This window comes from Anopheles gambiae, chromosome 2, assembly GCF_943734735.2.
Source record: "Anopheles gambiae chromosome 2, idAnoGambNW_F1_1, whole genome shotgun sequence".
Lineage (NCBI taxonomy): Eukaryota > Metazoa > Arthropoda > Insecta > Diptera > Culicidae > Anopheles > Anopheles gambiae.
This window is the reverse complement of record NC_064601.1, coordinates 11,470,368-11,496,539: the sequence shown is the minus strand read 5'-3', so window position 1 is coordinate 11,496,539 and position 26,172 is coordinate 11,470,368. Positions and strand designations below refer to the sequence as shown.

General features: G+C 44.7%; 5 protein-coding genes across 17 annotated transcripts in view; all 5 read left to right on the top strand.

Moving 5' to 3' along the window:
- Positions 1-5,363, top strand: part of LOC1281247 (ras-related protein Rap1) — a 30,295-nt gene extending 24,932 nt beyond the window's left edge. For all 11 annotated transcript variants that reach the window (XM_003435916.2, XM_003435915.2, XM_061642907.1 and 8 more), the window contains 4 exons: positions 2,994-3,101; positions 3,205-3,333; positions 3,434-3,586; positions 3,654-5,363. In XM_003435916.2, coding sequence (XP_003435964.1) covers positions 2,994-3,101; positions 3,205-3,333; positions 3,434-3,586; positions 3,654-3,743 — 480 coding nt within the window. In that variant the 3' untranslated portion in view covers positions 3,744-5,363. The remainder of the gene's footprint in view (positions 1-2,993; positions 3,102-3,204; positions 3,334-3,433; positions 3,587-3,653) is intronic.
- Positions 5,364-7,672: 2,309 nt separating this feature from the next.
- LOC1281248 (serine-rich adhesin for platelets) lies at positions 7,673-13,267 on the top strand. Its single transcript, XM_061642906.1, has 9 exons — positions 7,673-8,842; positions 9,091-9,257; positions 9,583-9,736; positions 9,818-10,083; positions 10,158-10,527; positions 10,608-10,811; positions 10,893-11,012; positions 11,096-11,275; positions 11,354-13,267. The coding sequence occupies exons 1-9, from the start codon at positions 8,746-8,748 to the stop codon at positions 11,683-11,685; spliced, it is 1,890 nt and encodes a 629-aa protein (XP_061498890.1). The 5' UTR covers positions 7,673-8,745; the 3' UTR covers positions 11,686-13,267.
- A 127-nt stretch (positions 13,268-13,394) lies between these two features.
- Positions 13,395-14,124, top strand: LOC11175815 (uncharacterized protein C1orf131). The gene has a single exon (XM_003435914.2). The coding sequence runs from the start codon at positions 13,493-13,495 to the stop codon at positions 14,102-14,104; it is 612 nt and encodes a 203-aa protein (XP_003435962.2). The 5' UTR covers positions 13,395-13,492; the 3' UTR covers positions 14,105-14,124.
- A 192-nt stretch (positions 14,125-14,316) lies between these two features.
- Positions 14,317-17,946, top strand: LOC1281249 (nucleolar complex protein 4 homolog A). 2 transcript variants are annotated; one of them, XM_321193.5, is made up of 4 exons: positions 14,317-14,714; positions 14,991-15,117; positions 15,241-16,391; positions 16,461-17,946. In XM_321193.5, the coding sequence occupies exons 1-4, from the start codon at positions 14,574-14,576 to the stop codon at positions 16,578-16,580; spliced, it is 1,539 nt and encodes a 512-aa protein (XP_321193.5). In that variant the 5' UTR covers positions 14,317-14,573; the 3' UTR covers positions 16,581-17,946. The 2 variants fall into 2 exon arrangements, with proteins under 2 accessions (XP_321193.5, XP_061498889.1); XM_061642905.1 differs by having other exon boundaries at positions 14,464-14,714; positions 15,241-17,946.
- Positions 17,947-18,197: 251 nt separating this feature from the next.
- LOC1281251 (RNA-binding protein RO60) lies at positions 18,198-24,781 on the top strand. 2 transcript variants are annotated; one of them, XM_061642900.1, is made up of 6 exons: positions 18,198-18,417; positions 18,573-18,595; positions 18,759-19,318; positions 19,401-20,421; positions 20,499-20,862; positions 20,934-24,781. In XM_061642900.1, exons 3-6 carry the CDS (start codon positions 18,980-18,982, stop codon positions 21,076-21,078), a joined length of 1,869 nt encoding a protein of 622 aa, XP_061498884.1. In that variant the 5' UTR covers positions 18,198-18,417; positions 18,573-18,595; positions 18,759-18,979; the 3' UTR covers positions 21,079-24,781. The 2 variants fall into 2 exon arrangements, with proteins under 2 accessions (XP_061498884.1, XP_061498885.1); XM_061642901.1 differs by lacking the exon at positions 18,573-18,595 and having other exon boundaries at positions 18,212-18,417.
- Positions 24,782-26,172: the final 1,391 nt, after the last annotated feature.

Sequence of the window (26,172 nt, the reverse complement as noted above, 5' to 3'; positions counted from 1 at the left end):
GGACGCCGGGCGGGACGTGAGGAGGAGGAGGCTGTACAGTAGCAGTGTATCGGCTCCTTTTGTGTGTGAGGGATTTTTAAAGCCCCACATTCACCTCACAAACTGCTGCTCAACTGGCTCAACGGAGGGGGAGGAGTAGTAGTGTGCAAGTGTGTAGTGAATGCCAGCAATGTGATAAGGAATGTGTGAAGGACCGGCATCGGTACGGCATGTTTCTGACTCTGCCTCTTCGGCTTTAACGCGAAAGGGATGTAACTGGCGAAAATAATGCAATATTCATGGTTATTTCTTTTAAATAGTGTGATGGAATGATGATGCTTCCAGACGAGCTTTATATTTCCATCTCTAGTGGGGTCGATTAGGTGTATCTACATTTTGAAACACAATTACTTCCTATGGACGAATAAATGGTTCCAAACATTTTTGGGGCAAATTTCCACGATTTTGTTATGTATTGCGAGAAAACCCGTTGCCAATGGAATGTTTTCCAGTGAAATCACGTTGGTGGGATTGAAAGATGTAATTTAGTGAACGACATTTTCATTTTCCATAAATAGCCAATGCGTCACGTGCCAATTTATTAATCGAATCAAAACCTCCTGAAGTTCGATTGTGCAAATAGGCGGCGAAAGTGGTGACGTTTCCACTTATAAAGTTAAAAATATTCCATCGCCTAGCATCTGCCAAACAAAAGGGCTTTCCAAAGGGGGGGCAGACGCAAAGGGCAACCATTGGAGGATGGCTGTGTTGGGGTGCGGGGTGGCGGTGGTGGTGGTTGTTGTGCTGATAAAAAATAATACGAGCTAAAAACGCGCGCGTGGTGTTGCGTTTCGTTATCAACGTACTGCAATCGATTCGCTTCGCCGGCCGTCAACGGCGATGATACGACGAACCGACAAACCCCCCACACACACACACACACACAAACAAAATGGAATGATGAACTTTGAGGGCTTTTTTGTTGTTGCTGCTGTTCCTTCCTCTCCTCCCTCCTCCGCATATTGCTTCTCTCTCTTCCTGTGTAACTGATAAGACGCACATGACAAGATGTCAGAGCAGCTTTGGTTAGTGTTGTGTGCGTGTCTCTCGGTAGGTCGTCGTTTCCACCCTATGTCCTGTGGAGCGGCCCAATCGGGCCTAAAAGCATAGATAAGCCCCACACACACATGAGGGCGCAGTAGTGCCCTGACTGACTGGGTGCGGAAGGCCTAAGAAAGCCAAAGCGGCGGGGCAGAGTAGACTGCAACTGCTCTTTTTTAAGAAGGTTTCCCTATCAGAATGCTGGCGAATCCAAAGCAATCTTCACCGGGAAATATACTCCATGTGACTCTAGTTTGGCTCTTTTTTGTCTCTCTTCCCCAAAGGGGCATGTCCAACATCCTCCCAACAACCCACATGGCAACGATTTTTGATAGTAATGAACACAGGGCAGTGAATGTGAACCGAAGCCGAAGAGATAGACACATTTCGATTTCCTTCCAAGCGGAAGAAAAGATATATCGTGATTTGATGGAGGTAGGAAGCGAAATGGGAAAGCATAAAAAAGTAAGGAAATCGCTCCGCGAAAACGAGAGGGTTATCTATGCTGTGGTTGGTTGAGGAAATAAATTCTTAATGTAATTGGCCCGGGGTAGATAATTGGGCCTTTCTGCTCCTTCGCGGCCTCCTCCTTCACGGTTTTCCACGATTTGCAGAATGGCATTGGTGGATGATGGTGGCGCACAGCACAATCCAGCCGATAATGAGGAAAAGTCGCTAGTAGACTGACGTGCGCGCTCCGGCTGCTTTAGGTACCACTGACGGTGGCGGCAATATATCCAACGGTAGAGAAACTCCCGAAAGAGGTAGGAGTTTCTTATAGAAAGGAGTAAATAAGTGATTGGTTGATTGAATGTATTGAAATCCATCAGGTAGAATGCTTATTTGTACCGTTGATTCCGCGGATTGAGCAAAAGAGTTTATGTTCCCCTTTTTAGCTAGTTTGGAAATTCTAGTCGTCTTCAATTAACGAGCTCTCCTTTAGTGAGGTGAGATGTCCCGAATTTTCTTGTCATTCTGCTGAAACCCTTATGCCATCTATCATGTCCTCCCCTTCCTCCAAACGACCTCCCAAAAAACCACGTGCCGTGCCGGCAACAAGTGAAGTTTATATAGGTACGTTTTCCCGGCACTACACACACGCTTTAGTGCACGATGATGTGGGCTGTGTGGTTTGCAAAAGGATTCCAAGATGTTCTGTTGGCTTTCAGGTACCCAGTTCCACCAGATCTTCGTCACACACCGAGCCGTAATTTGTCAAGGAAAGGCTCTCCACATTTGAACACGTCGTCCGTATCTTTCTCATGCATGCATTCCGACTGATTGCTTTTCGGATGTTGTTTGTGTGTCTTGTCTTACACATAGGGATGCGGAATATTCAATTTAATTTTCTATTAATTAATTTGTCTGGAATAGTGCCGACTCTTTCGGGCTTTTGTTGCGTGCACACGAAACATCTGTTCTTATTTACATTTACATTACATTCCAGGAGAGAATAGGCTCCACATTAAATCCCCTCTTTCCTGCTTGCTATGAGGATCATGGGCGCTATATTGCCAAGACGCGCGTCGGTGGCATCTATTAAGGGCTTCCGTTATAAATCCTGGCATTCTTCTCATTTGCTCTCATGGCGGTTTGGCATTGGCATGCTCAATGCGTGGGTATTTTCTATTCAAGTAGTACCTCCAACACATTGCCGATGTATTACACTCGATTCGATAGCACGTGGGCGAGATGGTGTCACCAAAGCCCTAATGTATTGCAACCGGAAGATGGTGTCCTTCTAGCGACAGCTACTCCCCATCACACGGAAGCATCAAATGGGACTTTGATTTCTCTAGAACTGATTTTATTTTAAACGTCGGGGTGTCACCTTTGAATTGAAATACATCTTTTGAAAATTTGTTGCCCTACCTACCATTTCAATCTTTGTCTTTTCCCCGTTTCATTTCCAGGGCATATTTGTGGAAAAGTACGACCCAACGATAGAGGACAGCTACCGGAAACAGGTCGAGGTGGACGGTCAGCAATGCATGTTGGAAATTTTGGACACGGCCGGCACAGTAAGTTTGGAAGCGAAACGAAAACATTCCATTAGAATGGAACATTAATATTAATCTGCTCTCCTCCCCTCCCTACGCGCTTTGCCAATCTTCTTTCCAACAGGAACAATTCACCGCCATGCGAGACCTGTACATGAAAAATGGCCAAGGATTCGTGCTAGTATATTCCATCACTGCACAGTCGACCTTCAACGATCTGCAGGACCTTCGAGAGCAAATTTTGAGGGTGAAGGTAAAAGGGCGGCGTTGAAAAAGCAACTAAAACATGCTTCCATCTTCATCATCACTTTAATCATTCGGATCTGCTCCTTTCTTCCTTCTCCCCGCATAAGGACACCGATGACGTTCCAATGGTGCTGGTCGGCAACAAATGCGATCTCGAGGACGAGCGAGTTGTGGGCAAAGATTTGGGCAGGAGTCTAGCCGCGCAGTTCAATTGTGCATTCATGGAAACGTCTGCCAAAGCCAAAATTAATGTTAACGACGTAAGTAGCCGGTGCTCACGGTGTTTTGTTGTGTGTCTAATTGGTTTTTCGCATTCACCATTCACAGATCTTCTATGACTTAGTGCAACAAATCAACAAGAAATCGCCCGAACGGAAGCCCAATAAAAAGAAGAAATCGCTATGTGTGCTGCTGTAAAAAGATCTACTTAGGCAAGGGAAGGGTCAAGAAGCTGATGGACAAAAGCAAAACCGCTCACACTCACACAAATCCACACACACGCACGCAGCCGCATAAGAACAATCCATAGGAATCGAACGTGGGGGATCTGCGTGGGGTGTGGTGTGTTGCTGGGGTGAGATATGTTAGATGTGCTGCAAAGGATTTAAAACAACAATATAATAAAAGGTAGGCAGAAATGAAGAGTAAGAAAGATGATAATCAACGTGTTAGGAGGAGATTTGGAGGAAAAGGACATGGCAAGGGTACATTGTATGTGCGTGTGTACCACATGAGATAAGAGGAGCTATGGGGGAGGGGGAGGGGGTTCGATCCACACTATGGCGAAAATAATTAGGAAGTTTAAGGACGGATGAGAAGAGCAGTTAGAGTGGTAGATATGGACACAAACAATTGACATACATACACATACACTCTCCCGAAATATACAAAAAAAACACACAAACAGAACACTAGACGAACTCAAAAAAGCAGACGCTACGAAGGACGGAGAGTAGGGAAAGCGAAGAAGGATAAAAAATGTAGTACGCACGAGAATGAGGATGTATTGGTAGAGAGAGAGAGAGTGTGTTAGCGTTAATTTAAGGGATCATCCGCGCAGAGCAAACACATCCTCGCTTGATCATATTCATGTGGAGAAAAGAGGAGGTGGATAAATAGGTTCAAGAACATAACGACTAAGCATATAACGTTTACACACATTAACCGGACAAGAGAAGCAATCCCAACACCACCGTAGTACCGGACCGTACACTGTCGAAGCATTGATCGACTGGAGTTTTTCATCGTGACGCTGAAACAGAGGAAAGCAGCAGCAAAAGTACGGTTAACAAACAAATCAAGATAAAACAGTCTATTACGGGAAGAAATACATTGACACACACACACACTGAAACAACTCACTGTGAAGGTTCGGTTCTTCGGTGAGAACAAACCCTCAATTGCGGGAAGATGGAGGGTTATCGACGATCGTATGTGCCGGCTCCTCCACACACCGGTGTATCCATATCCGTAGTTCTTCTCTTCCGGCAGAATGCCGATTCGGCCCTCACCACTGTTAGAATACACAAGAATTGTTGCAATAGATGACACAGGACGAAAACACAAAATAACAAGCAAACGGAATACGCTGATCGACCGCGAAATGTGAATGTTGAGTAAAAGAAAAACAGTCTACCTTATACATATATACATGTAGCTTCTATTTCTATTTCTTCTCTCCCTACCTTTCTCTTGCACATTCTCTCTCTCTCTGCTCTACCTTATTTTAAGTTGATTTTGAAAGAAGATTTTCTTAAGAACCCTGATCGTGTCTGTACCATAAGTGATCGTTGTTCAAGTTGACCAATTGCTTCACTAATCTATCTATCTCTTTCTCCATCTTTCTCTCACTCTCTTTCTCTTTCTCTCTCTCTCTCTCTCTCTCGTTATATTTGCAAACCTGAACACTCGGATGAAAGTTCGCGCAGATAGGATTATATATTTTTTATTCTTTTATTTTGTATTTGCTCTATGTGGACCGACGAAGTGAGATAATAAATCAAGCCGCATTTTGGCGAGGAATCCTGGCAAATGGAATTGACGGTATGTGTGTGTGTGTGATAACAGCAGACGCGTAGTTATTGTTGCTAACTGCAAGTAAGGAAAGGGTTAGCCGGTTGAAGGAATGGAGAACGGTGAAGGTGGGAGAGGGGAGGGGGTTGTAGGGTTCCCATGGTCTTTTTACAATCGCACCACGCAAAAGCTTTATTTTTCTACTGAACTGTTCGTGCAGCCTTTCTTCGACTGAATAAAATCGATTTACTCTATGTGTTAGAACAAGTAATGAGGTAGAATAGTAGTCAGATAGATAAGCAAGAGATCGTGCGCAACCCGAATTCAAACTGCGAGGGCAGAGATGAACTTGTCGTTAGCTTCGATCACAACAAGCAATGAACCAAGCAGAGGAAGAAGGTTTCCACGCTTTCATCTAATTGATTACATAAAACACTCCAAAGCTCGATTTTAATGCGCTAACATGTGAGCCGGTAGATACCACGTCCGTGTGGAACTGTTTTAAAACCAAACCTAGGGGAAGTGAAACACCTTTCCCACAGCTCTAATATATGTGTAGTGCATTACTGATGTAAGAAATGCTGATCATTTGCTGGGAAAAAGAGCAAAGTTAGTAGTCCTTCCTGGTGTGCTTGATTTTTTGTTGTAGCTAATTCGCAATAATCTGTTAGGCTTCCCACCATCTATAGTGAGGTTTGGTGCCAAACGTTAGAAAACGCCTAGCGGTTACTATAAACGACGGTGGCGCCATCTGTTGTATAAGCGAAGCATGATTATAATGCCAGTTTCTCTCTACCTGATCATGAGCAAGATCGTAGCAAAGGGGTAACTGATGGACTGTGCGCGTACTACATGTTGCACCATTTTCTTGTAAAATGCACCCTAACCCCAATCTCTATGGGGCTTCACAGGAGCACAGGAGCTCGCAGCAGTTAGCGATCTTTTACAGTGTAATGGACGTGGTGTTAGGATCAAACAAACCGAATCAAATTGCAATTACTATACATTCAAAGCAGTGCAGTGCATATAGCAGTTATGAATATAAACATAGCAAAATGTTACAAAAATACAGGAGGGAATGGTGGGTGTAGCGCAAAACAGCAAGGTAAAGAGTTATCTTCTCCTGCCCTGTCTCAAAGTAATAGGTGTGATCGTCTCGTTGTAGTGCAAACTGAAAATAGCAGCAAAACAAATCCGATATATTGTTGGCACAATCTCTTCCCATCCTGCCGTACCCTGGCCGAGTTTAACTGAGAACCGTTGCCCGTTTTCGAGCTCAAATCCTGTCGTTTTTTGTCCTGTCCAGCAGGCGGCACACGATCGTTATTGGAATAGATGTTGTTTGCCGAACCTCACGCACTACTGGCTCTTCTGGCTGTTCCTCAATCATCATTACAAACAAACGAAAAGGTTGCTGAAATGGTACAATTTATACACAAACATTACACATGTAGCGTTCTCAACCAGGATCCAGGAACCGCATGTATTAAAATGTATCGTAATGTTAAGCAACACAGATAGCGAACAATTACTTTTTTTAAGTAATAAGTTTGGGAATAGTACTTTGTGCCCATTCCCTCACGACCATCAAGGACTAGCGAAAGGAAAGAAATATCGAAAACATAATGATAAAATGGTGGGGTCATGTGGTTTAAGTTTATTTTTCATTAATATGTTTTTGACATACAGATAGACCCTACAGATCCAGTTGTTTTCTTGGATGTTCACTATCTATCTTCCTGTCCTCTCTATCTCTTATTCTCTCGCTCTCTCTCTCTTTCTCTTTCCTTCCATGTCTGCCTTGTCCAGTCACGTGTACGATGGAATAGTATTACTACACACATTCGAATCGAAAGTATCGAAAAGGTTAAACATAATTAAGAGAAGAAAAAAAAACACTATTAAAAGAACCCCGCATGCAATATGTGCGCAATCGGCGTGTAGGTATGTTAAATAGAATAAAAGCAAAACATTATTGCTCCGGTGTGATGATTTCTGGCCAGAGTCCTTCAACTCACACATTAATTCGGAGTTAAATCGGTAAGGTGTGTATGTGTACACTAATAGACTATCACCAGCCCAGAAACAGAGCGCAAAGGTAACGTAAAAGGGAAAGAACACTTCAATCGATCATTAATTGTGTAACCAACTGCAAACAAAACAATCTATTTTCTAATGAATAAAAGAAAATCATATACACATAAGTATATACAAAACGGAACACAAACCAGCGGAGCGCGCGTTCTTCATTCGGCCTTGTCGGAGTCTTACCTTCGTTTGATTGTCTGATTATCGATCCGAAAACAGCTTAGCACGTATTCTGTATGATTTATTTCAATGTTCAGGCTAATTTTTATTCACATTTTTACGAAGCTTTTGTAATTGCGCGAATCACTACACTCTTTCGCATGCACCTGTCAATTCAAATCGGTCGAATGGGACAGTTTGACAGATACGATCCGCGGTGACAGATCGGCGCTGCGGTGTGTATGTGTGTTTGCATGTGGTGGTGCATGTAGGGAGGGGTGTATTTTCTTCTGTGTGTGCCGTGTACGGTGGCTCGCGTCATTTAATTTTATCACCAATTCATCGTCGCATCACATTCGGCTGCACTGCGCTATTGTTATTGTGGAACGTTTGTTGCGAGCTACAACGCAAAGCAGCAACAACAGCTGGAACAATCGAACGGATCGAAACGGGAAGGCAAAATTCGGCAATTCAGTTTGTTGTGACACACAAAACCCGCGACACACGGACAGCACCAGTGGGTTATGAGTTTGCGTTTCTTGCGTTGTGTTTAGTGTGGTCCTTCGAGCGTATCCTTCCTTTTTTTGTTGCTGTTGCCGATTGAAGTGCAGACGGTGCTGTAAAGATATCGCCGCTCCAAAGGTCCAACTGTTGTGGGTTGTGAAATTGCGTCTCTGGTTGCGATAGTTTCGCAGCTGGCTACAAAGTAAATATTGACCCTTTTGGCTCCGATCCCCGCGGAGTTCCGGGCAGGTGAAGTGCACAGGTGGGAAAACCGGATTGCTGGTAGGGGGAATGTGCAGCGGGGGATAAGCATATTCATAGTGCCGCTGGTCGGACTCACACTGGCGTGTATTGGGTAAAGCCCGGAAAGAAGAACTAACTGTACTCGTGCATTAATCTGAATCGTCGTCGTCCGCTAGACACCGTAGGGTAAAGTATTGTAGGTCGTGTTTTGTGTCGCCAGCGATCTATGTGGAAAGCGTTGGATCCGCCAGATTTGTCCATCGCAAGCTACACGGGCGGTCAAACCTCTCAAGAGTGAAAGTGAACGATTCGAACCCGTAATCCAAGACGGCGCTGTGTTGATTTCTTTTTTTTTTTTCGTTGTGCCTCCTGTTCCGTGGCACTCCGGCGCAAATTAGTACGGTATTCCAAAATGTGTACCCCACCCCGGATTCGACGTGTATCGGTTTGCCGGGAAACGATTCCCGCCATGCCTATCGTGCTACTTATGCTAGCATTATTACATACTGGTAAGTGAAATTGAACCCTTGTCTTTTTTCGACGAAAAAACTGTCTCATTTCCTTCAACAAGAAAAGAACCAACCGGGTGGTGTGTTGTACAGTCTACTCACTACTAGCGTGGGCATTTTATCAGCATTACTCATCATAGTAGCCCAGCATTATCATGCTCAATATTTGTTGTTGTTTTTTTGTTGCTGATGTGTGCTCTAATTGTGAAAACCCCGGAATGCGGGGTCTGATTCTGTTCCTATTGCAGCCTATGGCACCAATTATCGGATAGACTTGACGTCCTCCGGATCGGTAGTGCTCGGGCTGAACCAGACGATCGAGTTCAGCGCCGTGCTGTATACGGACGGGAAACTGGAGAAGGATGATTACGTCGTCGACTGGTCGGACAACACTTATCCGCAGCACAAGCTAGAAGTGAGTAGGGCCGGAGGGACAGAACGACATCATGGAAATGGCTTATCAGAAACAAAGCTGAAAGCAAAAAAGATTGGGCACCACACTAAAGCACCAAATGTGCCAGCGATAGACCTCTCCCTCTCCCCAATGTCCCAGCAAAATAGAGCATTTTTTGTATTACTTTTTATTTCCTTTTTACTGTGTTGATTACAATACTTCTAATTAAAAAAGAGTTATGGCATTTGTTCGACCATACAGGAGTTGGGTGTTTGTGTGTGTGTCTGTTGTAATGCTTTTCTACCAACTGAAGGTCATGCTCATCGATCCGATACTCTAATTTTAGGGTGTAACGTCCAAGATTCCCCGCTTCAACTGGACGGTGATGTATGCACATCCGGTAAAACCCGGTACGTACCAAGCAACGATTACGGTGAAGAAAACTTTTGTCGTAATTCCATACGAGCTAAAGTCCGCAACAATATCGTTCAATCTTACGAGTAAGTATGCCTCAATGTGACTATTATGAAAGTTGCTTTAGCAATAACAACACTTTCAAAATCCCTCAAACCTATCCCAAGGTATGCTTAACGGGCAGCTAATGCTAACGCAGAACGATACCGTGGTCAACAGTACGTACGTGTCCAGTACGCTTCCGCTAAACCAAACGATCGCCCTTTCGGAGAGTGATCAGCGTGCGCTTTCCAGAGCAGCTTACGTCCAGACGTTCTGGTTCATAAACTGTCAGTACATTGGCACCTCGGATGAGCTTTCGACGCTGAGCAATTTCACCCAGGAAAATAGCACGTACACGGTAGAAGCTCTGGTTGTGGCATCGTTTGAAAAGGTAGGAAAAGCAACACACACACTGTGACCGTAACATGAAACAAAATGATGAATAATTTGCATGTTTCGTTTTAGCTTCCGGAACCTACAACGACCACAACGACGACAACAACGACTACTACCACCACTACTACTACGACCACAACAACTACAACGACGCCAGCCACAACTACTAGTACGAGCACGACGACTACGACATCCACGCCTACACCTCCTACTACGACATCATCCACCACCACACCTGCCACTACTACCAGCACTACACCCAAGTCGACCACCAGCACGACAAAGTCGCCGGCGGTAAGCGATGGGTCGGGGTCCACCGGACCAAGCGATGCAAGAAGGAAGCGTGATACGGAAAGGGAACTGTTAATTGGATCCAATCAAACGTCGAATGTGCTTGATGGCATTAGTCCTGCCCTGTTGAATCTTACCGATCGCAATAGTAAGTTTCGCTGGCCGTTGTGTAGAGTGAGAAGCATTGCTTGATGTATTTGATTTTCCTTTCTGTTACATACTCACCAGACATTATCCTGCCAGATGTGTCGAAGGAAACGGTCATGGAAGCTTCCCCCAACCAGGATCCATTTTTGCGCATTGCCAAAAAGTCGGACAGGTTTTACAATCTGGAAGACGCGCGCCAACCTTACATCTGCGACAACAGCTCGATGGTTGCGCCCGATCCGAAAAAGGTGTACGGATACTTCCAGCGAACCTTTACCGTGCAGCGTACGTTGAATCGGAATAGTGGAGGATTGGGTTGGGAATGGGTTGTACTAACGTGTGTCGTTCCGTTACCTCTTTCCACAGATCCCATTGCGAGGTTTAACGTGTCTGGACAGCAGTGGGTCAGACAGGGTCAGCCGGTTGATCTGGTGTTCCAATGCAGTGGCACACCTCCATTTGAGTTTTGCTACAATTTGAATCATGGTAAATATGGCAGTGATAAATTAAAACCGAATTACTCATATGCCCAGAATGATTTTGACACCGTTCCTTTCGCATCCGCGCAGGCCAGCACAATATGACGAGCAACGAAACGTGTAAGAGCGAATGGGAACCGTCGCGTACGGCTGAGTGTCGCTACAAAATCCATCGTTTCTTCTTCACCAACGATCAATACTCGATCGTCATTTTCGTACGCAACCGGGTGTCGAACTACTTCACCCAGATTGGCATACAGTTCTACGAGAGTGAGTTGCTAGAAATGCGCACCGTGTTGGTTTTGGTTCCCACATTATAATCTGCCCATTTTGCTTCTTCGCCCTTAGATCAACCAAAGTCCCAATTGTCGGTGATCATTGTACCGATCGCGTTCGGTCTGCTGGCCGTGCTGATGGTCGTGTTCGGGATGGCGTACTACATTCAAAACCGGGACCGCTTTATCGTGGAGGTAGCCGATTTCAATTTTGGCGACACGAGCTCGCTGGATGACGACATGGAGTACAAAACGTTCCACCAGCGATTGGTGGACAGTTTGCGAGATTCGGTCAGAATACCGCGCTTCAATTTCCGGCGCTCGAGCGCCCACGACGTGGATGACATTTCACCATCGTCCGGTGCCGCCGGTGAATCTTCGCTGCGGTACGGCTCTATGACCTAAGCTGGAACGTGAGGCAACAGCGTCAGGTAGGTTTTTGTTCGGCGGTTGCGTCGGAGCGTTTCTTTCCAGAAAGTGAGATCCTCTCCTTCTCCACCTTCCTTCAATCGTCTCCTAAACTCCCTCTCTCCCCCCCCCCCCCCCCCCCCTGCTATCTCTGATGATGGACGGGCAGTGAAAGTGGTGATTAGTCGTGAGGTGAATTTACTTTTCGCACAAGAGCTCGATCAGTAGTGATCGATTGGAACGGTGTACGGTTTAAAACGATCGGTGGTATCAATCGAGTCAATTTCAAGTCGTAGTCCAGTGAGTCTAGTAGTGAAGCCGTCGAACCGCTATGAATTGGATTGTTAATGTTTTAGTAAGCAGAAAAAAAAGATTACCATATAATGCTGATATAATAGTACGCGTATAGAAATGAACTAAAGTATATTGATATGAATGAAGCGCAGGTGTTGTTGAGATGGGAAATGCGGCATGGGACGGCATCGCGCATTGCACAACCATTGGAAGAGAATCAAAATTATGAGACTGCATTTTTTGCTTTCGTTTTCGCTCGCCATATTTTATTCGATCGTGCAACAATTTGTACCTTTCTTCCTGTTTCTTTCCGCGATATGAGTCACATTAATATGCAATGCAATAAGGGAGCGTGCGCACGGCACCATACAATTGGACCGTAACAGTTTGATGCGGTTTTAATTTAATATTGCTTTTGTTGCTGCTACCCTTTCTCAAAAGGGGGTTTCAAATTAAACGTAAAACACGCTATAGGCGAGGTCTACAGTGTGAAGCAAAAAAAAAAGGGGTAAGGGCAGCTCAAAAGGCTCTGTGAAAGGGAGAGAGAGAGAGAGAGAGGCAAAGGAAATGTAAGCTTACTAATCGAACAAAAGAAGTAATAACGTCGTAAAAAGATTAAATATTGTGATACTGATGCATCTACGGTTTATTTTACACAGTTATATTTTAAGTCGGTAGCAACGTATGAATCGCCAGGCAAATTCCGTTTCGCAAAAGAGAAAACAAATCATTAGATTGCAACACACAACTGCCAAAGTAAAAATTTGTGGAAATTAGCAATTTTCTATTGTCCGTTTCGTACAAAATTTTGAATATTACACAATTAGGTTTGGTTGCGCGCAGGCTCGAATATGTGCTGGAAGTTGTCCATAGGTGTGAAACGGCCAAGTGGTGTGGCAGTTCTGCTTGTAGCAGGTCAAATGCAGATAGCGAAATGAACCGCCAAGACGCAAAACAAAGCAACGCAAATCATTATTCAGCAGAAAGGCAAAAAATATCTGCGAGCGGGGATATAGAAGCAAATGTAAAAAAGAAAAGCAAATATAGTAGATAGTTTTTACGAAACCACTAACTGGCAGGCACCGTGGCACATTGCACCTAGAGCGCGCACTGTGAAAGGGTTGGTTTAAGAAGATGCAAGAATATATTTGGGTCCGTTTCAGGCGGGCATCGTTTGCAAAGTAAAAGACCGTGGCAAAAGTTAGTGTATCAGAGAAGATATGCGAGATATGTTTATGGGAAGTACATTAGTATAATAGTAATAATTTCGAGTCAACAAATCAAATTTAACAGACTTCCTTTGAACATCCGAATCCCCTGAAATCCCCTTTTTCGAAACGTGAAGTTCTCTTTTCTAAGCTTCAATTTCCCTTTTCGTGGTCATCTTGCTATATGCACCTTGCGGCTCGTCGGCTGTCAAACTTGTTTTGGTCAAGGGCGATCAGTGTTGTTGTTTACGTCCCAACGTGGTGCGATAGATTGGTTCAAACGAGATGATATCTTGACCAAAATGGCCAGCTCAAGTACGGTTCCGTTTGTTCCCATAAAAACCAAGGCTTCGATTGCGCTCAAGGACAAGGCAGAGGAGTCATTCAAAGTGACGGTGTTTGAGCCAAAGAAAGCGGCACTGCAGAAAAAGCGCTCCCGGCCACCACCGCCACCCAAGAAGGATGACAGTGAGAAGAACAAGTCTGACGACGACGACGACGACGATGAGGATGATATTGATGATATCTTTTCCGATGCGCCGCGCAAAAAGCCGAAGCGAAAGGAAGACCCGACCGTGTTCGATATGACGAAAGCCCGGCGCGACATCATGAATCTTGGCTTCAGCGGGTTTGACAAGGAAAGCAAACACCAGGCAAACGTTCGGCTGGCCATCAAGCTGGGCGCCAAGCCGCCGAAAAACCAGTACCGAAACTATCGGGAAATTCTGGAGGAAAAGAAGGCGGCCAAAGAGCAGGAAGAAGATACGACGACGAAGAGAAGGCAAGGGCAGCTGGCTTACGGGGCAATACAGTCATACAACAAAAATCAGCAGCGGAAGCGTGAGAAGCAACGAAACCCGAACGCGATCATGAAGCATTATGGCATTGCAAAGCCTCGTATAGGGAAAAAATAAATAATTTTGTGGAAAACATGTATTAGCTGTGCTGTACTAGCTTTCCCATGGCAATGATGACTCTTGCGAACGGATTTTCCACCGGTTTCGAACAAATGCAGTGTACCCAATCTCAACTCAAGTAGTTTATCATGCACTGTAAACGCGCAGTACATAAAATGTTAAGGTATTTGTAGACATAATGGAGTTCTTGATTTCCGCTGGACATTAAAACGCAAATAATTATTATGGACTGTTTCGAACATTTCCGTAAAGAAAGATACGCAAATAATATTTTGTTTCCACTCCTTCACAACAGTGCTCCCACCCGCTGGATCGAACTTGAATGACAGAACGTCAGAACGCCTAACCACCTTGTCTGACAGTGCTCTAGCTACCTTGGTCGGTTTTGTTGAAGCGAAAAGTGTTCAATGCGTGTTTTTTCCTCGCTGTAACAAAAGGTGCGTGCTACCGTGCAGGAAAAAGGAAGATGTCGTTACCGTTCGCTCCCAGCTCTGCGCAAATTCCATCCGGCAAAGCGGTCTCGAAGCAGCTGAAAAAGAAAGCTGCCGAATTCTTGGCATGCACGCGTGCAACCTCAACCCTCGTGGAGATCCTAGAGTACTTTAAGGTGAGGGGGCTTTGTCGCATCAGTTCCGCTGCTACCAGCGAGAACCAGTTCAGACTCCGGTTTGTACGAAGGATGTGCGTGTGGGGCAATGTGTGTGTGTGTGTGTATGTGTGCAAGCGCGTGTGTGTGTGTGTGCGTACGCATATTGAACAGCAGCCAGTGGAGCGCCGGGGTCGTCGGATGGACGACTGCCGCATGCTCATACGAAACGTGACATTCAATTATCATATGGTTACGTGCATCGTTCCTGTTTGACCTTTTTCTTCTCCCTTGCAGGAATGTCTTGCGCGGAAGGCACCCATAACGCCGTGTCTGCTCACCCTGGAGTATCTGTTCACGGAGCTGATCCGTCGCGGTGATATACGTCCGGCCGACACAGGCGCACAGAATAATGTGCCTTTAGGTAAAGATTGACGCCGCAGCTTTCGCCTTTCCCATCCCGAGACTGGGAGGCGCAGTGATGTCATCGTCCTTTGTTTTCGCTTCAATCTGTATTCTCTTCTCTCTCTACCTCTCTCTCCGGCAGCGAAAGATCCCCAAACGAACCACAAACAATGGCTGCAGGCTCATTACGGGGAGGCGTTCGATATGATTATCGACGGTATGCACCACGAGAAGGAGGGCGAAGCGAGTCAAGCGCTGGCAGCGGCCATGAAGCTGCTCGCGGTCGAATCTCACCACCGACCGGAGGCGGACCAATTCCCGATGGCGAGACTGAAGCAAATCCTCACGGCAATGCTATCCACGGAGTGCCTAAACAAGCATCTGTTTAACCGGTTTCTGGAGTACGCGTCGTATCTGGACGTGATTTTCTATTGCTGGAAAACGGTCCCGTCGCTGGTGCCGCGCAGCGGTGCCCCGCCGAGTGATGCGTTCAAGCACAACTTTCTGCTACTGCTCGACGCGATCCTGTTCGGCAAGGAGAAGATGAAGGAGGCGGACAACGTGCTGTGCGTGCCGCTGGGCGATGGGTTCGATTACACCCTCGTCCGGAAGCAGATCAATCGCACGTGGGGCTTCGTGATGAACTGGCAGCACAGCGTGGCCGTGCACGAGCAGCTGCTGATACTGCTGCTGGAAAAGGTGTTCATACACCTGGACAAACCGGTGCTGCTGACGGACTTTCTCATGGATTCGCTCGATGTCGGCGGCACGGTCAGCGTGCTGGCGCTGCAGGGCGTGTTTGTGCTGATCCAGCAGCACAACCTTACCTACCCGAACATCTACGAGAAGCTGTACTCGATGTTCGAGCCGGAAATTTTCCACACCAAATTCAAGGCCCGGCTGTTCTATCTGGCCGACATCTTCCTTAGCTCTAGTCATCTGCCGGAGGGTTTGGTGGCCGCGTTTGTGAAGCGGCTGGCACGGCTGTCGCTGATCGCACCACCGCAGGATATTGTCATCATACTGCGCTTCATCGGCAACCTGATCCTGCGCCATCCGGCCCTGAAGCGGCTGATCTTTCATCCGACCGGCGGCGAGGCGTCGAGCGATCCGTACGTGATGGAGGAGCGCGACCCGATGAAATCGAAAGCGCTCGAAAGCTCGCTGTGGGAGATTGCGGCGCTGCAAAACCACGTACTGCCATCGGTCGCTTCGGCGGCACGCTTCATCTCGAATCCACTTCCAAGCGTCGAATGGGACCTGTCCGAGGTGCTAGAGATTAGTGAGAACGATGTAAGTGGATGGTTTTTTCTTCATGGCGACCCCTCAACTAACGCAACTAATTTCCTTCTGTTTTTGCAGATTTTCCACAAAGAAATGATGTCGAAAACGCAGGATTTCTTTGTTAACATCGATCGTCCAACGGGTATGTTCGGATACTGCGGAGGTCAGGTGGCGTCTCAGTGCTGGAAGCTATTCTAAAGCGTAGCTGTTCACGTTCGATAATGGGTGAGTTTGCTGCGTTCGGCGAAACAACGTCTGTCGTGCGGTGATATGTCCTACCTATACTTTCCAATGCTGCGTCGTCCTGGTCGTTCTCATTTTTCGGATATGAGCAGAAGTGATATGCGCGCTCTAAAAGGACTGTAATCGCCAAAAAGGACTCTCCTGCTTACGATTCAAAGTGTGTCAACGAGGCAAGGATTAACCACCGCGAGGCAAACCCATTTCGTCATTGGATGAACGCTAGCGCTGAACGAGAAGATGGCATCTTATTTATTTGAATTCTTTTATCAGCACCGTATCTGGGTACCACAACTTAACGCTAATGTGTGTTATCTTGCGGGACGGTGTATTTGTGTGAAACCGGAGCACGGCAGTAAAAGGGGAGACTTGCTCCACAGCAAGAGCACTAGAGATAGTACTAGAATATTCAAATGATGCAGATGAATGCATCTTTCATGGTATCGTTTGTTCGTGTCAGGCTTCGTCAAAACTGGACCCCACAGATTTATGCACATTCCTTGTACGCAAAGCACATTTGTGTACGGGAATTGTAGCATTGTAAATCCGAGTATAGAGCTATAAATTGTCTTGTAGAGAACAAGCAAACACAACCCAGTCTACCACGCTAAGGAGCCACAATCATTCGAAAGTGTGCATACGCAACAAACAGAAAACGTTCCTAATAATCTCGTACACAACCGTATTCTATGCAGGATTGATTTGTTTTATTTTTCTTGTACCACACGTCAGCTGCACGTAAAGCATTTTGCTTTTTATCCTTGTTTTAACCACATTATTTGTTACTTTTTATTCGGCGATCTTTTAACGTCTAACGAAGATCGCCTAGCTACTAGGCTATATTAATATTTCTTAGTTTGATTTAGCAAACAGCAAGTGCAAAACGAAAAAGTGGATAAACTATCGCCATGTCGTGGATCGGTGGGAGCTAAGGCTGAGCAGGATACGGGAAGGGATCATCGTGGAAAGGGATAAGGAAGCAACGTGGAGCGTGGATGCGCTATGTGTGATAGAATACAGATCAAGCTGATTTGAAGGTTTTGACTATAAGTGACATAGTTATATAGAAACATTTGCGTGTGGTTCATTGTGCGGACGGCACACTTCATGCGTTGATGGAAGCAAATATTTTCGCCCGTTTTCCTCCTCCCTATCTCTCTCTCTCTATTCGTGATAATAACCGATAGGCTTGCGGCTGGCAAATGTACGGATGCCCTTCCCCTCCCAAGCAAAGCTAGTGCGACATTATCGTCCACATAAAAAAAGGACATTGAAAATGGCATGAAACAATAAAGTATAAACACATTCTTTAGGATAACCAGAACATTTCGACGGTTTTCGGTGGTCTTTTGAATAGTGAAAAAATGATGGTAAGTTTTTTTTAAATTATTTTGTTAAAACACACGTAAACAATCTTAAAGATGTGTAAACAACTGCTTCCGTAAACAGGACATTCAAACGAGGCAGCGACATCTTAGGAATGCTGGCAGCAGGCCTTGTACGCTGAATACGTTTCATGCGTGTATGTGTACGTGTGTGTGCGCATTATAAAGAAAAGAAAACTATTGGCAGTAGTGGTGCGGTTGCTGTGGGACCAGCAACAGCACGAACGAAAAGAAAGCAAAGATAAGAGTAGACAGTCAGACAGAGACAGCGATGGAGCGACCAAGGAAGCGCAGGTAAACATTTCGCCTGAAGTTTAGCTAACGTCTGTCAAAAAACGCACAAAAAGGAAGCATTTCTCGCGGCGTGTGCAAGCAGAAGAGCAGTGTCGTGAAGAACGTGGTCGAACAGGGTAAGAAGCATTCTCGTTTTTTGATGAACCATATAAATCCGCAACACTTTTGGGATGTTTGAAGAAATCATCTCCTGAAATGTGTTTTTTGGATGGAAGTTAAAGCATTCATTTCTTTTGTCTCTACAACCCTCGATCAATCCTCTTCTAAATAGTAAAACACGCACAGCTCCAATTGGTAAGCCAGAAATTAGATCTAGCGCGCTGCTTGACGTTTGACGTTTTGCCAAATAGAACGAGCGAAAAAAGAGCGAGAGGCAGTACGCAAACAAGGCAACAACGCACGTACGGCAACGACTGCTGCAAACATAGTTTCACGGTGATTTCATCCCTTTTCGCAGCACCGTAGAGTAGACAAAAACAACATTCCCTGTAACACGCACACACTCAACGACGACATTCGCCCAGAGGACAGCAGGTGCGGAATCTGTGCCCGAGCTTTGCTTTCATACCGAGGTTCCCCGCTATACCCCGCTACCTTTTTCGACAACCATCAGCACCACCACCACCACCGCCGACCTTCCGGCAACGTGTCCCGCTATTCCATCCATTTCGAATCGCGATGGATTCGGTGCTGAAACCGATCCAACGCTTCCTGTACATCGGCAGTGACGTGCCGTTTGTGCTGGATCCACCACAACCGCTGGATGTGGAGATCGGGAAGAAGATTATTGGGACAGTGGTGAAACCGGCCGCATCGGAAGCAGCACCATCAACCACCGGTGAGACAGTGCAGCAAAACTCCAACCCGAAAAAGAACAACCCAAAGACCGTGAAGCAGGAAGGCGAAAAGGGGGTGAAAAAGGAAGAGGGAAATAAACCGAACACGACGAAAGATGCAACAGCGTCAGAACCGGTGCCGGCCAAACCGCTGCATCCGGTGCTTGCGCTGATTAAGACGGTAAGTACTGTGGCAAGTAAAAGTAAACAGTGTTTACAAGCTTCTCTCTCTTTCTCTTTCTCTTCCTCTGCTCTGTTGGTAGACTTACAAAAGCAAAACACTCCGCCGGACGGATGAGTGTTTGTTTGCGTTGGCATACTGTGCGCGGAACCTTCCCACACCCGAGGAACGGCACACCGTGTACGATCTGCTGGTGGAGCTAGTCCGCGCCTCAAACGATCTGCTAGCGTTCGTCGCGTACTACATCCAGCTCGCCACCCAATCCGGTCACGCCGGGTTTGGGCATGGCTTGCGCAGCGCCATCACGCGCTGGTACGATCGTTTCTCGCCGACCGAGCTGGCGGAGGTGCTCGTACGCAGCACCGCGTACGCTGGCTGGACGCACAAGGATCTGATTGCGAAGGTGCATCCGAAGCTGCAGTGCGCCGACAAGCAGACGCTCATCGATGCGGCCACCAAGCGGACGAGCCAGCTGCAGCAGAAGAAAGCGCCCGAGAAGAAGGGCAAGAAGAAGAAGCAGAAAGGAAAGGCCGCTGCTCCGCTGCAGCAACAGCAGCAGCCTCCGGCGGCAAACACTTCGAAAGCGTTCAAGCGCTACCAAGTGCTGCTGCAGTTTAAATCGGTTATGACCGTTGGGAAGGCGCTGGAGCTGATCAAGCTTCATGGCGGAAAGGGGCGGCTGGAACTGCTTCCGAAACACCTGCGCCGTTCGGCCAAGATATGGGAGGCCCTGTACGCCAATCTGAGCTATCGCGAGCTGCTGCACGCGGTGCTGCCATTGCAAGACTTCCGGCTGCTGAAGGAAGGTGAGCCGAACGCGAAAGCGTACGCCGACTCGCTCACCAAGCGGATCGATGCGCTGGAAGCGGAACACATCCACCCCATCGAGGTGCAGACGGTGGCCATACTGTACGCAAAAGGGCGACGCTACGCGACGCATGTCAAGGAAGCGTTTCACGCGTTGCACCAGACGGAAATGTGCCCACCGGTGAAGGACATCCTGCTGGGGCTAAATGACGCTTTCGAGCATTCGTTTGATCACCATCCCAAGACGGGTGTGCGTTACTACATCGCACTCGATCTGCGTTGCGTCCACGACAAAAGTAAGTAAAATGTTCTTCTCAAGCCCAATGCAGCGCATGATGCGAACGATAATAATCTTCCGTTTGTGCGCTTCTAGAGCAAATATTTCGCAACGAGGCCGTGACCTGCTTTCAGGCTAGCGTAATGCTAGCATTCTGCATCTTCAAGCGGGAAAAGGCCGTCACCGTGGTGGCGTTTACCGACGAGGAGCAAACCCTCGCCCCGGTTGCGTTTGAACCGACCATGACATGGGACGACGCGCTCAAGCATTGCGTTGGCTTGATGTTGCCCAAAACGAAGGTATCGCTGGCCGCTCCGATCAAGCACGCCGATGCGCAAAAGGTAAAGGTGGACATGTTCATCACCATCACCGATTCGCTGATTCGTGTAAATCCCACCCGGCGTCCTCCGGTGGCCGAGATGGCGGAATATCGCAAGAAGACAAAGTTGCCACTGAGCAGGTACGTAACGAACGCACCTCCGCCCACTGTGGGCACGTAAGACTGATGGTTTTTATTCGATGCATTTTCAGATATCTGGCAATTTCACTCAGCCGCCACAAGCCGTCGCTGGAGTTTTCCCCCGACAATGATACGGGTGGAATCTTGGAAATGGTTGGTCACAGTGCTGGCAATGCCAAACTGATCGAGGCATTTGCCAAAAACCAATTCTTCTAGGATGGCGCGAGCAACGGAATGGATATGGTATGTCACGCTGTAAGCACACCCTCTCCCTCGCCCACAACAATCTGTTTTTTCTTCTTTCATTCAAGTTCCATTTCACGGCAAAACATGCTCGTGTATGGTCGTCGATATCGTACAGGAAGAGCCTTAAGCGCCACTTGTACTATATTTACTATATTTAGGTGTTATTGAGAAACTCAATAATTCTGAATTTCTATTGGTTTAATTTTACGTTATTCCGTTAATCAATTTCGGTTAATGTTTAAGTTCAAATGCTCCTTTAAATACTATTTTTCTTCTCAATCTTCGGTACGCGAAGAATCTTTATCTGTTGATCTGTTTATTTGGTTTTGAAATCTTCATCGTCCAAGATTATATTGAGTTGAATTGGGTTAATGTTTTACCGTCATTATGTGCGACCTGTGTCATTCAAATGGCAAATCTTTGGAATTGGCCTTAAAACATAAATTAGGTATTAGTTGTATTTCTTTTATGAAGTATATATTCGTTGAAATCTGAGTCCAACTGGATCATGTTCGCAAAAAAATACACGGTCTATCATCCTATTTACATTTATTAGAGTTGAATTAAATAATTCAGATATTATTGTTAAAATCTGCATAATTTCCTATATTTTTCTTCGAATTGAATTTAATTATTAGTTACTTTTGATTGTTTTCGTAGAATTTTTCGCCAACAATCTACACATGCCGATGCTCTGGTGGCTATGTTTACTCTGCGTACACCATTTTTGAATAATTTCCATTTCCATGAAACTGTTTACCTAGTCAGTTATTGAACAATGTCTAATAAGGACATGCTATTAAAGAACTATCCATATCGTCACATTACACGAGGCCGGTTGGTACCGCCAGTCTACACAAAAAAATAGAACAAAAGATTGAGTGAGTTTATCCATAGACACATATGTTAATGGGTCAAAGGTGTGCATCGGTCGAAAGCGTTTATTTATGTTTCGAACAAAGTTTATTTGCTTTCAACTGCTTACTCTTATTAAGCTCCTCTTAAATCACCTATGCGTATGTTGTGTGTATTAATGGTGATAGAATAGTATTCAACGTTCTCTCATTATGTGTAGGACGTGTGAGGTGTGTTAGCTGTTAGAATGTAAGACACTAGGTTTGTCTGTTGAATGCGTCGCTATCACGTATATGAGCATCCCGTATAAACAATCTTAACCTGTGCATACATCACCAAAACCCTGCACAAACCTCCGCTGAACACCTTTTCTTTTATCGTGTTTATTATTCATTCACTAATTACGTGTTAGTTCCTCTACTGATCGGCTAGATAGTTGTAAGGGAAAATTAGAAAGTAACGACTTAAAAAAATCCAAAAAACAAACACAAATCACAAGTGGTAATGGTTTTGTATCGTGAGAGCGAACATATGGAATGAAATTCTAAGCAAAATACCCAACCTTGCAAAACGAATCCAATCAAATTATACAATAATTGATAATATGCTGTGATCCACAAGAATGGTAAAAATTTACCGACCATTTTTCCCACGTAAACTGTTCTATATTACGTATTCTTCACTGTTAAAGTATGTTTTTGCTAGAATTGACATGTTTCATTCTTTTTTTTTACATTTATGTAATAGTTACAATTTTAAAATTTTTCTTCAAACAATAACGCAACTCTTATAATAATCCAATGTTCTAATAGAATTAAGATCGTAATAATTGAATGAAAACCCCTTGAATTTGTGAGATTATTGGCGCATTCATGTAGGATATCATAAGGTTTTTTTGTGTATGTAGATGCAACATGCAAATAGAACATAAATCCGAGGTCTAAAACAAACCAAACTGGGCTATAGTTTACGATAAAAAAAACGATAAAAAGTGCTTCTTAAATAATGTTTTAGAGCCGAATCTCAAAACACAGATTGAAAAATATCAACCCATGTACTATGTACTATTCCGTTCAGCCGTTAAACGATATCCAAATCAAAGGAGATGAAAAAACGGCACACATGCAGCAGTGTAGTGATGAATTTTGTTCAATTGAGTACAACATAAACGTACATTAATGAAAACGAAACATGGCACGAAAAAAAATAACGAAAGCATCAGAATTTGGAAGAAGGAAACATATAAGTCAATCGCACTTCACAAACTGCCGCTGCAAAGACGCTTTCTATGGTTGATACTAATTTAGTTAAACGAAAACAATCAAATCAAACGAAACACTACCGGAGGAAATGGTTAAAAGGACGTGTATTGTTATGTTTTACATTTTTATCGTATTAATGGCCAGTGACACTTTGAAAACGTTCACACACACCCAATACTACAAGAGGAAGCGACTTAATCATAATCATAGTGATACAAACAAATAACAATGGTAAAACCAATCATCATCTGCCAAGTACGGTGTAGGGTTGGGCCGAGCGGACCGGAAGTATAGCGACAAGTATTGTTTTATTAGTATTTTTAGAGCAACAAAACAAGCGCAACAAACAAGGCAACACGACAACACAGGCTATTCGTTACAATAATGCCGTTTGTTTGTTCTGTTTCGAACAAAGCCACGCAACAAAAGAAGACTGTTTAAGCGTTTAAAGTAAAACCAAAGGATGTAAATTTTCGTTTGTTCGTGTACAATATTTGGTGATGTAAAATGTACCCCTCTGGCAGCTCGTTTTACACCATTTCCGTTGCACCGGATGCACAAATTTGCAGCGAACGAAAATTACACAACACTAAAAGACGGGTATACCTTGATGATAACTATGTAAATTAGAACTGTACAGCAGGCACGAATTTAAACGTAAGAGCAACATTTTATTATTCGTACTCCGTGAGCTATATGCTGGCCGCTCGCCCACTCTTAGACCCTATCCGTCGCGCGCGCTCTCTCTTTCTATTTCTCTGTACCCTGTATGAATGTGATAAAACGCAACTACAAAAAAAATATAGCCAACTAAAACGGTTCCAAGCTCCAAAAACGGACTTAAAAAGGAAAATCCGATACAACATTTAGCAAAAAAAAGAAGGAGAAAGTGGAAAAGAAGAAAGTAACCAGCAAATGTTAAATTACCTTTTGCATTCGAAAACTAAATAGAACAATAATTAATTGCGAAATCCAAATGCGAAGGATTTAGGCATGGTGATATTTTTGAAGCAACATCAAACAAATTCTAAATGAAAGCAAAATAGCCTATCCATGAACGCGTTATGCTTTGATTTATCAGCGAAGGAAAGAGATTACTATTCACCCCCCGCGATTACACTGAAAACAGAAATCAATACAGATAAATATCGTTTTACGAGCATATTCGATTTCGCTCCACTCACTGCACACGAAAGTATTTAAACATAGGCATGCCTATCATATGGTAAAACCAGACAACCTGAAAACGCTTAAACATTTATTGTAGTGACATAGGAAGTGGAAGCAACCCCGTTATGAAATCCCTAAAACATACTTGTTTTGTTGTTGCTCTGCGGAAATGAGTTTTTTGTTTTGATATTACATATTTTAAGTGATAATTCAAGCGACCTTTTCGAAGCGAAGAACACACACACACTATCTGTACAATTATATACAGGTGATATGATTTGTCAGGCCGTTGGAATATTAGCTCATCACGTTGGAAGAAGACTGAAATTTGGTCAAAAATGTTCATATACCCAGCACCACATACACGTCACAAAGGACTCCGCGTCTATCACAAAACAAATCGGGATGAGCGATGAATAGGAATGTAAGAATCTTATGAAACAGTGAACAGCTCTAAAACTGACCAATTCAAACACACAAACCATAATAGACACAAGGGAGGAAAATTAAACCGAAAATCGAATCGATGATTTCCCCATATTCGAATAATTAATTTTCTTTTGTTTTGAGTTAATTTGGCACATTGGAGATTTAGATGGTTAGTAAAATGAAGCTGAAAATAATATTTAAATGTAATGTTTACTTTAAGCGTTTAAGTGCTTCTATTTCTTTGCGCGCTCTCTCAAACCGCTCCCTGCGAGGCGCATGCTGATTTGATCCTTTTGCGTATACTATTCACAAGGACATTCACACGCACGAGGCTGCAAAAGTATGTGCTTTATGTGGATGGAAGATGCAAATTTGCTAAGTTTGCTCCACCGCGTTATATGAATCTTTAATTTTTACAGTAGCATTAAACCAAGAATCGAATCATTTTGATAGCTTACTCTCTGCTACAAACTACTATTGGCTAGCAATATCTAGGCAAATAAAATTAACCCTGCGCACCCGAAACACGTGCGAAAGGATAATGAAGCAACACAAAATGCCATAACCTCTCGAGATAGTTAATATTTTTGAAGCGAAGAAAGTGTGTCAGAACTAACAAAAAGAAAAAATGAACTGAAATCGTTAAGAAAACTAAACAAAGGCACACCAACAAAAAAACATACAAACTAAAAGCAAACCAGTCAAACAGACCACCAAAAATGGAGGAAAAGAAAAAAAACAATGTTATTTTTGTACGAAAAACAAGTTTACGATAAACGAACAAAAAACAATAATAAAAAAACAACAACATTGGGCTTTATACAAATTCAAACCCTCAAAAGCAAATCGCCAGAGTTTGGGCTCGTTTTAATGCACGTGGAATGTTTTGAAAGAATGTATTTAAATATTTTGTATTAGCATAATAATCTTTACTTTACTTTTGCTTATCAAATCCTGACAGTAAAGTTAGGAATGCTCTGCGTTACCTTGCAAACATTAACCTTCCCCGACATTTCCCTCCGAGACGGGATCTTTTCGAGTGCATTCATTGCGTGGTAAACCTGCCGCAGCCGAGTAAAAAAGGAAACTAACGCTTCCGTGAAGTGTGTTTGCTCACGAGCCGTAAGGAGGAATCGTCAGCACAAACACACTTGACCGGAGCAAGGGTTTTCGCGCGAATCGGCGGCAGAGGAGGGATGCTTCTGATAGCCCAAGTCGCTGAGATAAACACACGCGTGAGCGGGACGTGAGAACACACTGCTCTGTGCCGTCCGACCCGAAAAGCGAGAAAGGCAAATACACCGTTCGGATTACTGAATGAATTGCGTGCTGGGGGTGGGGGGGTGGT

What these genes read in the sequence shown, in the direction of transcription:
- LOC1281248 (XM_061642906.1), top strand. Translation starts at nt 8,746, where the DNA reads ATGTGTACCCCACCCCGGATTCGACGTGTATCGGTTTGCCGGGAAACG. An exon ending in AATATCGTTCAATCTTACGA is followed by an intron (nt 9,737 to 9,817) that starts GTAAGTATGCCT and finishes ACCTATCCCAAG; the next exon opens with GTATGCTTAACGGGCAGCTA. An exon ending in TTGCTACAATTTGAATCATG is followed by an intron (nt 11,013 to 11,095) that starts GTAAATATGGCA and finishes GCATCCGCGCAG; the next exon opens with GCCAGCACAATATGACGAGC.
- LOC11175815 (XM_003435914.2), top strand. Translation starts at nt 13,493, where the DNA reads ATGGCCAGCTCAAGTACGGTTCCGTTTGTTCCCATAAAAACCAAGGCT.
- LOC1281249 (XM_061642905.1), top strand. Translation starts at nt 14,574, where the DNA reads ATGTCGTTACCGTTCGCTCCCAGCTCTGCGCAAATTCCATCCGGCAAA. An exon ending in AGATCCTAGAGTACTTTAAG is followed by an intron (nt 14,715 to 14,990) that starts GTGAGGGGGCTT and finishes TCTCCCTTGCAG; the next exon opens with GAATGTCTTGCGCGGAAGGC. An exon ending in ACAGAATAATGTGCCTTTAG is followed by an intron (nt 15,118 to 15,240) that starts GTAAAGATTGAC and finishes TCTCTCCGGCAG; the next exon opens with CGAAAGATCCCCAAACGAAC.
- LOC1281251 (XM_061642900.1), top strand. Translation starts at nt 18,980, where the DNA reads ATGGATTCGGTGCTGAAACCGATCCAACGCTTCCTGTACATCGGCAGT. An exon ending in TGCTTGCGCTGATTAAGACG is followed by an intron (nt 19,319 to 19,400) that starts GTAAGTACTGTG and finishes CTCTGTTGGTAG; the next exon opens with ACTTACAAAAGCAAAACACT. An exon ending in ACAAAGTTGCCACTGAGCAG is followed by an intron (nt 20,863 to 20,933) that starts GTACGTAACGAA and finishes ATGCATTTTCAG; the next exon opens with ATATCTGGCAATTTCACTCA.